This window comes from Siphateles boraxobius, unplaced genomic scaffold (assembly GCF_051911475.1).
Source record: "Siphateles boraxobius isolate OS27281-9 unplaced genomic scaffold, OSU_SipBor_1 65, whole genome shotgun sequence".
Classification (NCBI taxonomy): Eukaryota; Metazoa; Chordata; class Actinopteri; order Cypriniformes; family Leuciscidae; genus Siphateles; species Siphateles boraxobius.
Window position 1 is genome coordinate 3,522,052 of NW_027509192.1, and position 15,282 is coordinate 3,537,333.

At 37.8% G+C, this 15,282-nt stretch overlaps 1 protein-coding gene across 1 annotated transcript in view; it reads left to right on the forward strand.

Annotated features, from left to right (window-relative positions):
* The window catches only part of LOC143720620 (uncharacterized), a 35,136-nt gene that overhangs the window by 12,163 nt on the left and 7,691 nt on the right, over positions 1–15,282 (forward strand). The window contains exons 15-29 of the mRNA XM_077210204.1: positions 16–174; positions 364–458; positions 553–682; positions 771–1,023; positions 1,209–1,249; positions 1,367–1,464; positions 1,705–1,856; positions 2,093–2,231; positions 3,185–3,292; positions 3,390–3,569; positions 3,661–3,900; positions 4,329–4,485; positions 5,989–6,117; positions 6,323–14,698; positions 14,870–15,024. Coding sequence (XP_077066319.1) covers positions 16–174; positions 364–458; positions 553–682; positions 771–1,023; positions 1,209–1,249; positions 1,367–1,464; positions 1,705–1,856; positions 2,093–2,231; positions 3,185–3,292; positions 3,390–3,569; positions 3,661–3,900; positions 4,329–4,485; positions 5,989–6,117; positions 6,323–14,698; positions 14,870–15,024 — 10,412 coding nt within the window. The remainder of the gene's footprint in view (positions 1–15; positions 175–363; positions 459–552; positions 683–770; positions 1,024–1,208; positions 1,250–1,366; positions 1,465–1,704; positions 1,857–2,092; positions 2,232–3,184; positions 3,293–3,389; positions 3,570–3,660; positions 3,901–4,328; positions 4,486–5,988; positions 6,118–6,322; positions 14,699–14,869; positions 15,025–15,282) is intronic.

Below are 15,282 nucleotides of genomic sequence, written 5' to 3' on the forward strand. Positions count from 1 at the left end.
CCATGTTCCTCTCAGGTCTGTGTGGAAACTATAACGACGTCCAAACAGACGACTTTAAAACTGGATCAGGCATCATAGAGGGCACACCAACCACCTTTGTCAACTTTTGGAAAAACAGTTGTCCAGATCTTGAAATCACATTTGACAACCCCTGCAGCCTGAATATGGACACAGGTGCTTACTGCATTAAATAAGAACAACACGCTCACAATATTCATGTTACAGTGATAATTTCATTATTTTCTTGACATAGAAGAAAAAAATCACTACATTTTCAATTCTGCCATGCTAAACAAAGTACAGTAACTTATGTGACTTAGTTACTTGTGTAAACAAGCAAATCTCCTGTTTTTGTTCTCGTAGAGAAACTTGCGAAAGACTGGTGTTCCCGTCTCACAAACCCAAATGGGACCTTTTCCGAATGTCACTCAGAAATAGATCCTGAGATGTACTACCAAGTAAGTCTTTGTACATAAAAAACTCTTCGCTTTTGAAGTTTACTGTGCAATTGTGTCCCTTAATGCATGCATTCAATCTGTTTTTTCTCTGCAGCGGTGCGTCTATGACACATGCAAGTGTACAGATATTAAAAAGTGTATGTGTGCGGCCGTGTCCACTTATGCCCACGCATGTGCTGCCAAAGGAGTCATTCTCCTGGGCTGGATGGATTCAGAACCCTGTGGTGAGAACTGTTTAAAGTACACATTCAAACAAATATTTATATGTGTACTCTGTTTCAAATTAGCCTCTGTTTGTGTCTTGCTATATAGACATGATTTCGAAGTGTCCAGAAAACATGAAGTACTCTTACAGCGTGAAAAGCTGTGGAAGCACCTGCCGCTCTCTCAGTGTACATGATAACACCTGCCAAGGGTCCTTCACACCTGTAGACGGCTGTGTCTGTTCTGAGGGAACATTCCTCAATGAAGCCGGCAGCTGTGTACATGCAGACCAGTGTCCTTGTTACTATGAGAACCAAGCCATAGAGCCATCAGCAGTGTATTACAAAGATGGTTCTAAATGGTATATATAGCAGTTTAACATAATGTATCCATTAACTTGTTTCTTTAACATTTTTAAACAGTTTTTTTACTCCCACTCAACAGCCCTGTACTGCCAAATGAAAAATATATATTTTTTAAATTAGAAGCATAATAATTAACAAGTAATAATTAACAGTAATTTTTGCACTGTTTTGTCAAATACAGCACCTGTAACCTTGGCATATTGCAGTGCTCCAGTCAAGCGGGTGAGCTAAAACTAGTTCTTCCACAATATACCACCTTCTAAATTCAAACTTGAGGCATCACTCGTATGATGTGGGCTAATTTTCTGCATCTCATATATGTGCTTGTTGTGTTTTTAGACTGTGTGGCCCCGATGACATTCTTCAAATGCTCATATCCTGGAGAAAAAGGGACAGAGTGTCAGAGGACGTGTGAGAAACAAGATCCAAATAACTGCGTGAGTTGGGATGGACGGATGGATGGATGAATGGAATACATGAAAAAGAGGATGAATGAAATGAAAAGTCATGGTAGTTTTGACTGGAAAAATCCAGTTTGCTTAATTCAAATGCAGGCATTCTCACACCAGTTCTAAATGGCGCAAAACCCTAATATAGATAATATGAAATGGAAAATCTAGGAATACATTAGAAGTTTGCAGGGAAAAGTTGGTTTAACAATTTGGTCTTGTCAATAGGTGAGCACAGGGTGTGTATCAGGGTGTATGTGTCCAGACGGCCTTCTGGCTGATGGCAAAGGTGGGTGTGTGGAGATGGAAAAATGTACATGTACACACAATGGAGTCATCTATTCTCCTGGAGAGCAAGTTCAGCAGGACTGTAACACCTGGTGAGCCAATCACAACTGTTATAACTCATGTTATCATGCCATCCCTGTTGTATCATTTTACATCTACAGTACCAGTCTTATGTTTGGACACACATCTACAAGTGTAGATGTCACACAGCATGATCCAGTGTGTTTACTGTTGACTAAAAGTAAATCTATTAAAAATAATTTTCTACAACTGCAATAAAGCTATCATTCCATCAGTATTTATTTGTGAATTGTTCTCTATATTTCAGCACATGCACAAACGGGATGTGGAGTTGTACAGAAAAGGCATGCTACGGCACCTGTACCATCTACGGTGAAGGTCACTTCGAGACTTTTGATAGCAGGAAATATTCCTTCCACGGAGACTGTGAACACACCTTAGCCCATGTATGTTTGACTGTGCCAATGAAAAAAAATATATATTTATAGATATCTGACAAATACCGGTTACTATTATGTCTGCAAAAGCACTAAGAATAATATGAAAGAATAATATGAAAAAAAGGGCTGGGTATTGACACATTTCATAATCTCAAAGGAACCCATGCAGTACATTACTGTAATATTAAAGTGGTTTGTATACAAACATTTGAATTGTACATAAGTTATTTTTAACAATAACAAAGTATTCATATTTTTTATATACTTCATTCTACTCCAATTCTCGGTTTCTTTTTTATGTTTTCATGATGGATTTATTCAAATATTGAAGAATTGGTTAAGAAAAAATATATGTAAATATCCTGCATATATTTAGCAAAATGCTCTTAGTGTTCATTTTTCTAGCTAACTATCGAGCTATGGTCAGTAAATGGCTTTCCTGAGGTAAATGTTACGTTATGTGACATTGTTTACACCCTCTGTTGTATTAACGTCTTTCCGAGGTTAAAACACTGACTGAGCGATTACATAAAAACATTAAACATTTCGGAAAATTGTTCTGTATGTTTCAACATACCTTCTGATGTTAATTTATGTTTATTTCAAGCTATAACAGCAGTAGAGGAAGAGGTGACTGGTTCACGTGCGCTCTGCATTAACGCTTCGCTTGATCAACGATTTATCAGAGCACATTAAAGGAATTTATTGTTTTAATTTCGTAGTAAAAGCAACAGATTTTGAAAGCTGAGACTTTGTCTCATATCAAAAGTAACAAAAATTATGGCAATTTGGTCGTTAGTGAAGTTTTGTTTCATATTCAAAAATCAATATTTTCAACCCAGCCCTGGTGGAAAAAATAACTTTTTATATAAATTAGACAGATAAACTGCATATGAAGGTTAATTACATGAGGCATTATAATCTGGAAAAAAAATATATTATGTGTGTAACCCCTCTAGGATTATTGTGGTACAAACTTCTATCCCTCCTTCCGCCTGGTCACAGAGAACATCCCCTGCTCAACCGCCAACACTATTTGCTCCAAGACCATCTATCTGTTCTTTGGGGTGAGCTTATTTCATAGCTCAGAGTCAGCACAGGTTTAGTAGTAAAGCATCCTAAAATGCAATATATATTGTGTCACTAACTATTCAAATCCTACAGAGATACGAGATGATTTTATCTGAGGAGGATGGAGTGAAAGTTGTTGAAGGCAATGGCACAGATTACAGATATAAAATCCATTCTGCGGTCCTATATATTGTCATAGAAGTCGAAGATCTTTTGAATTTGATCTGGGACACTAAAACGAGTGTGATGATCCAGCTCCATCCCAAATTAAAGGTATGCATTCCTTAAAGGTACACTCGTACACAAGAACCTTTTACCCTTTGTTCAATTACTCAACTAAACATCCACATGATCTCTGCGGCAGGGCAAGGTGTGTGGACTGTGTGGAAACTTTGATGGCAATGCAAATAATGACTTTATGAAGCTCAATGGTGAAGTGGTGACGGATCCTGAAGAATTTGGGAATAGCTGGAAGGTGAATCCCAGCTGCCCAGATGTGACAAACGTGAAGCATCCTTGTGATGCAAATCCAAACCGGCGTCCCTGGGCTGAAAAACAATGCAGAATAATTAAGAACCCTGAATTTAAAGACTGCCATTCACTTGTAAGTAACAATTAACAAGTAGCTGGCAAAATCAAGCCTTTTTACCCATGACATGTGAGGCCTAGAAATGCTCAATCATCACTGAAATGAAATTAATGTGTGTTGCTTAGTACTTTACAAATTAATTTAATACATCTATCCCCGTTTTACAGGCAAGGCTTGAGTCTAGTCCCACACTAAAATGCATGTTTGAGCTGTTTTAACAAGTACTGCCATATCTTAAAATATGTCAGTGCCATTGTTTCTCACAATGCACATCAGTAATGTTTTTTTCTAAAGCATGTTTATAAAAGCTACTTAAATGTCCTGACTGAACTAAGGCCTAAACCTGGTTTAGTCCAAGCCCTGTCTTGGAAACCGGGCCCTAGTGTAGCTACTTCATCATTGTAATCCTTGAGGATCTGTGTGTGTGATTTTCCTGTCTTTAGGTGGACTCTGGCCCATTCTATGATGCCTGTGTAAGGGACGCCTGTGCATGTGACAGCGGAGGTGACTGTGATTGTGTCTGTACTGCAGTGGCAGCTTATGCTGCTGAATGCCGTAAAAAAGGAGCTTGTGTGGCATGGAGGAGGCCAGACTTTTGTCGTAAGTTTAAATATTTCTAACATTATTTTGCCTATAAACATATATACAACCAATATAAACATATATGCAACCAATATACTTGGAGAAGAATGCATTTATTGTACTCAACGGAGTTATTTTATTATCACAAACACGCCATCTCATCCACTATAAGTTTGTTGGGTTTTTACAACTATGGGTACCTATGGCTTTTCTAGAAAATTACTATAGACTGTAAAAAAATATGGATGTGGTGTCCATGACGTCACCCGTAGGTTTCTGAATAGCATTTTTGAAGCCCAAAGTGGGCGGAGCCAGTCGTCGCCATCTAGGTGGTACGTCACTCCCGGTTAAAGAAAATGGCCAAAAAGGCGGGATTAGCTGAGGTGACGTGACGGCTAACAGACATCAGACAAACGGCTAGTAGTGACAGGCGCGGCAATCCACCTGTCACTCAGGTGGCCACGCCCTTAATTATGCATAACTTTAAGGCTCTATAGAATTTAAACCGTTGAGTTATAAACAAAAATTCACCCCCCTGACAGTTGACAGTTGTCATGAAGAGCAAAATTAGCTATATAGACCAAAACTAATTTTTGCACCAGGCTGTAAATACATTTTTTTTCTATTGTAAAGTTGGGCATATTAACATGGGTGATATATAGGATTGACTCTCTTTTGCAGCCTGTCTCTAGCAGCCAGTCCATGAATTGCAGTTTAAGTCACTTCTGTGTTGGTTTCAAGAGAAAGATCGGAAGGTTTCCGCTTGAAAATTGCTCAGTGGTCTTTCTATGGCTAATTTCACTGCTACCACTGCATTTAAATATAATTAATAATTTAACATTTTTTCTTACTTTGACTAATATAAACTTTATTGAGAATAAGACACAATAGAAGTATATACATATATATATATATATATATATATATATATATATATATATATATATATATATATATATATATATATATGTTATATAAAATAGGTTTATTATAATATATATAATAGTAAGTGATATTTACCCTAATTTTAATTTTTCTTCACGCAACGTCTGATAAAGTATTTTATATCAGACATGTTCTTCAGTGACACATTTATCTAGGTAATCTTGGTAACTAATAACAATAACATTTGAAACTTTCAATTTGTTGGTCATTATGGAAAAGAGGGACAGTCAATATTTTTGTTTAAAAAATATACATAAATCATTTTCACAATATAAATGTACAATTATTTATGAGTATTTTTATAATAGTTTTAAAAATGTTTTATGATGGATTTAGAGATTGAATATTTGTACCTGGAATAAGGAAACAAAAAAATCCACATATAGGAGTTATTAAAATAGCAAGAGTAAATGACGCATTGTACAAGGTTTACAAGGCCAAGTTGAAATGATCTTCATTTAATAACAAATAGGTTTAAATCTGTTAGCCTAAAAAAAACTTTGGGGCATAAATGTGCGTGTAACTTAAATAACTCAAATATAGATATTGTCCTGAATCAAGTGATTGTTCTTGCAGCTGTATTCTGTGACTACTACAATACTCCAGAAGAATGTGAGTGGCACTATAAAACCTGTGGATCGACCTGCATGAAAACCTGCAAAAATCCCTCAGGAACTTGCTCTGATCAAATTCCTACTCTTGAGGGTAAGAATTGAGCATTTTAGCATATTTTGAAAATATGTGGTGAGTGTCCCAAAAAACATATACTTAACTTAATGCTGAATAAGATGAGTTTGACAGTATTTTAACACTATTACGTACATTAGGTACCAAAGTGTCTAGAAAGATTTTATAATACCCATATCTTATTTTTCTGTCTATTCCCGCTTTATTTTATTTATACTTTTAGGTTGTTTTCCTAAGTGCCCTTCTGAGAGGCCATATCTGAGGGAGGAGACCATGAAGTGTGTTAAAACATGTGATGAATGTTTCTATGACGGGAAGTTATTTCCACCTGGATCTGTCATTTACAACACCACAGATGGACACGGGGCATGTTTAACTGCTCTGTGTGATTCAAATGGGGTAATAGAAAGAATTATTACTGAATGCCCAACCCCAACAACAACACCTTTCACTTTCACAACTGAAACTACTAAAACAACCACTGTAACAACACCTACAACCGTTACGGTAACGACACCTACATCAACAGAAACAACATCTACAACTGTAAAATCAACAGCTACATCAGCAAAAACAACACCTACAACTATAACATCAACACCTACATCAACAGAAACAACAACTACAACCGTTACAGTAACGACACCTACATCAACTGAAACAACACCTACAACCGTTACAGTAACGACACCTACATCAACTGAAACAACACCTACAACCGTTACAGTAACAACACCTAAATGTTGTGAATGGTCAAATTGGATTGATAGCAACACACCCAGTACAGAACCCGAAGGTTTCGAAACTGAATCAATCGATGAATTGTGGAGTAAAGAAAAGATTACCTGTCAAAGCCCTGAAGAGGTTGAATGTAGGGCAGTAATTTATCCGCGAAAGTCCCTGGAAGATTTGGGTCAACTACAGTATTGTAATACGTCTTTTGGACTGTCATGTTCAAATGAAGACAATGCAGCTGGCATGCCACCACTTTGTTATAATTATGAAATCCGTGTAAAATGCTGTGATGTAAATTGTATTTCCTCTACAACGATCATATCAACAGAGACGTCCACAGTCACATCCACTACTACCTCACCAACTACAGTAACAACAACAACTACATCAACAGAAACAACACCTACAACTATTACGACAACACCTACATCAACAGAAACAACACCTACAACTGTTACGACAACAGAAACAACACCTACAACTGTAACATCAACACCTACATCAACAAAAACAACACCTACAACCGTTACAGTAACGACACCTACATCAACTGAAACAACACCTACAACTGTTACAGTAACAACACCTACATGTTGTGAATGGTCAGATTGGATTGATAGCAACACACCCAGTACAGAACCTGAAGGATTCGAAACTGAATCAATTGGTCCATTGTGGAATTCAGAAAAGATTACCTGTCAAAACCCCGAAGAGATTGAATGTAGGGCAGTAAATTATCCGCAAATGTCCCTGGAAGATTTGGGTCAACTACAGTATTGTAACACGTCGTTTGGACTGTCATGTTCAAATGAAGACAATGCAGCTGGCATGCCACCACTTTGTTATAATTATGAAATCCGTGTAAAATGTTGTGATGTCAATTGTATTTCCTCTACAACGATCATATCAACAGAGACGTCCACAGTCACATCCACTACTACCTCACCAACTACCGTAACAACAACTAGATCAACAGAAACAACACCTACAACTGTTACGACAACAGAAACAACACCTACAACTATTACGACAACACCTTCATCAACAGAAACAACACCTACAACTGTAACATCAACACCTACATCAACAGAAACAACACCTACAACAGTTACAGTAACGACACCTACATCAACTGAAACAACACCTACAACCGTTACAGTAACAACACCTACATGTTGTGAATGGTCAAATTGGATTGATAGCAACACACCCACTACAGAACCTGAAGGATTCGAAACTGAATCAATCGGTGCATTGTGGAATTCAGAAAAGATTACCTGTCAAAGCCCTGAAGAGATTGAATGTAGGGCAGTAAATTATCCGCAAAAGTCCCTGGAAGATTTGGGTCAACTACAGTATTGTAATACGTCTTTTGGACTGTCATGTTCAAATGAAGACAATGCAGCTGGCATGCCACCACTTTGTTATAATTATGAAATCCGTGTAAAATGTTGTGATGTCAATTGTATTTCCTCTACAACGATCATATCAACAGAGACGTCCACAGTCACATCCACTACTACCTCACCAACTACCGTAACAACAACAACAGAATCAACAGAAACAACACCTACAACTGTTACGACAACAGAAACAACACCTACAACTGTAACATCAACACCTACATCAACAGAAACAACACCTACAACCGTTACAGTAACGACACCTACATCAACTGAAACAACACCTACAACTGTTACAGTAACAACACCTACATGTTGTGAATGGTCAGATTGGATTGATAGCAACACACCCAGTACAGAACCCGAAGGATTCGAAACTGAATCAATTGGTGCATTGTGGATTTCAGAAAAGATTACCTGTCAAAGCCCTGAAGAGATTGAATGTAGGGCAGTAAATTATCCGCAAAAGTCCCTGGAAGATTTGGGTCAACTACAATATTGTAATACGTCTTTTGGACTGTCATGTTCAAATGAAGACAATGCAGCTGGCATGCCACCACTTTGTTATAATTATGAAATCCGTGTAAAATGTTGTGATGTCAATTGTATTTCCTCTACAACGATCATATCAACAGAGACGTCCACAGTCACATCCACTACTACCTCACCAACTACCGTAACAACAACAACTAAATCAACAGAAACAACACCTACAACTGTTACGACAACAGAAACAACACCTACAACTGTAACATCAACACCTACATCAACAGAAACAACACCTACAACCGTTACAGTAACGACACCTACATCAACTGAAACAACACCTACAACTGTTACAGTAACAACACCTACATGTTGTGAATGGTCAGATTGGATTGATAGCAACACACCCAGTACAGAACCCGAAGGATTCGAAACTGAATCAATTGGTGCATTGTGGATTTCAGAAAAGATTACCTGTCAAAGCCCTGAAGAGATTGAATGTAGGGCAGTAAATTATCCGCAAAAGTCCCTGGAAGATTTGGGTCAACTACAATATTGTAATACGTCTTTTGGACTGTCATGTTCAAATGAAGACAATGCAGCTGGCATGCCACCACTTTGTTATAATTATGAAATCCGTGTAAAATGTTGTGATGTCAATTGTATTTCCTCTACAACGATCATATCAACAGAGACGTCCACAGTCACATCCACTACTACCTCACCAACTACCGTAACAACAACAACTAAATCAACAGAAACAACACCTACAACTGTTACGACAACAGAAACAACACCTACAACTGTAACATCAACACCTACATCAACAGAAACAACACCTACAACTGTTACAGTAACGACACCTACATCAACTGAAACAACACCTACAACTGTTACAGTAACAACACCTACATGTTGTGAATGGTCAGATTGGATTGATAGCAACACACCCAGTACAGAACCCGAAGGATTCGAAACTGAATCAATTGGTGCATTGTGGATTTCAGAAAAGATTACCTGTCAAAGCCCTGAAGAGATTGAATGTAGGGCAGTAAATTATCCGCAAAAGTCCCTGGAAGATTTGGGTCAACTACAATATTGTAATACGTCTTTTGGACTGTCATGTTCAAATGAAGACAATGCAGCTGGCATGCCACCACTTTGTTATAATTATGAAATCCGTGTAAAATGTTGTGATGTCAATTGTATTTCCTCTACAACGATCATATCAACAGAGACGTCCACAATCACATCCACTTATACCTCACCAACTACCGTAACAACAACAACAACTACATCAACAGAAACAACACCTACAACTGTTACGACAACAGAAACAACACCTATAACTATTACGACAACACCTACATCAACAGAAACAACACCTAAAACTGTTACAACACCTACATCTACAGAAACAACACCTACACCTGTTACGACAACACCTACATCAACAGAAACAACACCTACAACTGTTACAACACCTACATCTACAGAAACAACACCTACAACTGTTACGACAACACCTACATCAACAGAAACAACACCTACAACTGTTACGACAACACCTACATCAACAGAAACAACACCTACAACTGTAACATCAACACCTACATCAACAGAAACAACACCTACAACCGTTACAGTAACGACACCTACATCAACTGAAACAACACCTACAACTGTTACAGTAACAACACCTACATGTTGTGAATGGTCAGATTGGATTGATAGCAACACACCTAGTACAGAACCCGAAGGATTCGAAACTGAATCAATTGGTGCATTGTGGAATTCAGAAAAGATTACCTGTCAAAGCCCTGAAGAGATTGAATGTAGGGCAGTAAATTATCCGCAAAAGTCCCTGGAAGATTTGGGTCAACTACAATATTGTAATACGTCTTTTGGACTGTCATGTTCAAATGAAGACAATGCAGCTGGCATGCCACCACTTTGTTATAATTATGAAATCCGTGTAAAATGTTGTGATGTCAATTGTATTTCCTCTACAACGATCATATCAACAGAGACGTCCACAATCACATCCACTTATACCTCACCAACTACCGTAACAACAACAACAACTACATCAACAGAAACAACACCTACAACTGTTACGACAACAGAAACAACACCTATAACTATTACGACAACACCTACATCAACAGAAACAACACCTAAAACTGTTACAACACCTACATCTACAGAAACAACACCTACACCTGTTACGACAACACCTACATCAACAGAAACAACACCTACAACTGTTACAACACCTACATCTACAGAAACAACACCTACAACTGTTACGACAACACCTACATCAACAGAAACAACACCTACAACTGTTACGACAACACCTACATCAACAGAAACAACACCTACAACTGTAACATCAACACCTACATCAACAGAAACAACACCTACAACCGTTACAGTAACGACACCTACATCAACTGAAACAACACCTACAACTGTTACAGTAACAACACCTACATGTTGTGAATGGTCAGATTGGATTGATAGCAACACACCTAGTACAGAACCCGAAGGATTCGAAACTGAATCAATTGGTGCATTGTGGAATTCAGAAAAGATTACCTGTCAAAGCCCTGAAGAGATTGAATGTAGGGCAGTAAATTATCCGCAAAAGTCCCTGGAAGATTTGGGTCAACTACAATATTGTAATACGTCTTTTGGACTGTCATGTTCAAATGAAGACAATGCAGCTGGCATGCCACCACTTTGTTATAATTATGAAATCCGTGTAAAATGTTGTGATGTCAATTGTATTTCCTCTACAACGATAATATCAACAGAGACGTCCACAATCACATCCACTACTACCTCACCAACTACCGTAACAACAACAACAACTACATCAACAGAAACAACACCTACAACTGTTACGACAACAGAAACAACACCTACAACTATTACAACAACACCTACATCAACAGAAACAACACCTACAACTGTTACAACACCTACATCTACAGAAACAACACCTACACCTGTTACGACAACACCTACATCAACAGAAACAACACCTACAACTGTTACAAAACCTACATCTACAGAAACAACACCTACAACTGTTACGACAACACCTACATCAACAGAAACAACACCTACAACTGTTACGACAACACCTACATCAACAGAAACAACACCTACAACTGTAACATCAACACCTACATCAACAGAAACAACACCTACAACCGTTACAGTAACGACACCTACATCAACTGAAACAACACCTACAACTGTTACAGTAACAACACCTACATGTTGTGAATGGTCAGATTGGATTGATAGCAACACACCCAGTGCAGAACCCGAAGGATTCGAAACTGAATCAATTGGTGCATTGTGGAATTCAGAAAAGATTACCTGTCAAAGCCCTGAAGAGATTGAATGTAGGGCAGTAAATTATCCGCAAAAGTCCCTGGAAGATTTGGGTCAACTACAGTATTGTAATACGTCTTTTGGACTGTCATGTTCAAATGAAGACAATGCAGCTGGCATGCCACCACTTTGTTATAATTATGAAATCCGTGTAAAATGTTGTGATGTCAATTGTATTTCCTCTACAACGATCATATCAACAGAGACATCCACAATCACATCCACTACTACCTCACCAACTACCGTAACAACAACAACTACATCAACAGAAACAACACCTACAACTGTTACGACAACAGAAACAACACCTACAACTATTACGACAACACCTACATCAACAGAAACAACACCTACAACTGTTACAACACCTACATCTACAGAAACAACACCTACAACTGTCACAACACCTACATCTACAGAAACAACACCTACAACTGTTACGACAACAGAAACAACACCTACAACTATTACGACAACACCTACATCAACAGAAACAACACCTACAACTGTTACAACACCTACATCTACAGAAACAACACCTACAACTGTTACGACAACAGAAACAACACCTACAACTATTACGACAACACCTACATCAACAGAAACAACACCTACAACTGTTACAACACCTACATCTACAGAAACAACACCTACAACTGTTACGACAACACCTACATCAACAGAAACAACACCTACAACTGTTACGACAACACCTACATGTTGTGAATGGTCAGATTGGATTGATAGCAACACTCCCAGTACAGAACCTGAAGGATTCGAAACTGAATCAATTGGTGCATTGTGGAATTCAGAAAAGATTACCTGTCAAAGTCCTGAAGAGATTGAATGTAGGGCAGTAAATTATCCGCAAAAGTCCCTGGAAGATTTGGGTCAACTACAGTATTGTAATACATCTTTTGGACTGTCATGTTCAAATGAAGACAATGCAGCTGGCATGCCACCACTTTGTTATAATTATGAAATCCGTGTAAAATGTTGTGATGTGAATTGTATTTCCTCTACAACAATCATATCAACAGAGACGTCCACAGTCACATCCACTACTACCTCACCAACTACCGTATCAACTACTACATCAACAGAAACAACACCTACAACTGTTACGACAACAGAAACAACACCTACAACTATTACAACAACACCTATATCAACAGAAACAACACCTACAACTGTTACGACAATACCTACATCAACAGAAACAACACCTACAACAGTAAAGACAACACCTACATCAACAGAAACAACACCTACAACTATTACGACAACAGAAAAATCACCTACAACTGTAACGACAACAGAAACAACACCTACAACTGTAACAACAACAACACTTACCTCAACAGAAACATCACCTACAACTGTTACAACACCACCTACATCAACAGAAACAACACCTACAACTGTTACGACAACACCTACATCAACAGAAACAATACCTACAACTGTTACGACAACACCTACATCAACAGAAACAACACCTACAACTGTTACGACAACACATACATCAACAGAAACAACACCTACAACTATTACGACAAGAGAAACAACATCTACAACTGTAACGACAACAGAAACAACACCTACAACTGTAACAACAACACTTAACTCAACAGAAACATCACCTACAACTGTTGCAATACCTACATCAACAGAAACAACACATACAACTGTAACAACGCCTATATCAACAGAAACAACACCTACAACTGTTACGACAACACCTACGTCAACAGAAACAACACCTACAACTGTTACGACAACACCTACATCAACAGAAACAACACCTACAACTGTTACGACAACACCTACGTCAACAGAAACAACACCAACAACTATTACGACAACACCTACATTAACAGAAACAACTCCTACAACTGTAACAACACCTACATCAACAGAAACAACACCTACAACTGTTACAACACCTACATCAACAGAAACAACACCTACAACGGTTAGAACAACACCTACATCAACAGAAACAACAACACCTATATTAACAGAAACAACACCTACAACTGTTACGACAACACCTACGTCAACAGAAACAACACCAACAACTGTAATAACACCTTCATCAACAGAAACAACTCCTACAACTGTTAAGACAACACCTACGTCAACAGAAACAACACCAACCACTATTACGAAAACACCTGCATCAACAGAAACAACACCTACAACTATTACGACAACAGAAACAACACCTACAACTCTAACAACAACACTTACCTCAACAGAAACATCACCTACAACTGTTACAACACCACCTACATCAACAGAAACAACACCTACAACTGTTACAATAACACCTACATCAACAGAAACGACACCTACAACTGTTACGACAACACCTACGTCAACAGAGACATCCACAATCACATCCACTTCTACCAAACCAACTACTGTATCAATGACACCTACGTCTACAGAAACATCGAAAACAAGTACTTACAGTGTGTATACAGGGACAACTCCCACAACCCCAAGAAAAAACTTCACATCTCAATGTACATGCAAATATCTAAATTCAGAATTCCATCAAGGTAAGTGTTACTTTAACAGTAATTATTCAAATTTTTTAATTTTCTGAATTTACAGTTTGTTTAATCCTTGTGCATGTGTACATTGATCCTACATTACATTCAGGTTCCACTTATGTTATAAATCTCTCATATTGTTTACCTTCCTCGCACAACCTTTTATTCTAATTATAGGATCAACAATCTATAATCAAACGGATAAAGCAGGTTGGTGCTTCATTGCCACCTGCAACTCCTCTTGTGGTATTGTGAAAACAACTCGGCCATGCCCAACTCAGCCACCTCCTACTCCTCCACGTCCAAAAGACTGCACAAATATCAGCAGAAAGGTAATTTAATAAGAGTTTAGTAGAAGTAAACTTATGCAGTAACGCATCTACAATTTCTACAAAATTTCAGCATTTATTTTCTCAAGATAAACAATAACATAATAGCCTGTAATGGTTATTTGATATGATAATATCTGTTGTAATACAACACTTAATTAATTGCATTCTATATAACTGTTAGATGACTGGAGTATTAACTGGTAAGAAAAGAAAGAATACCTGAAACCATTTGTTTTAATTTATTTTTTATTATCTTTG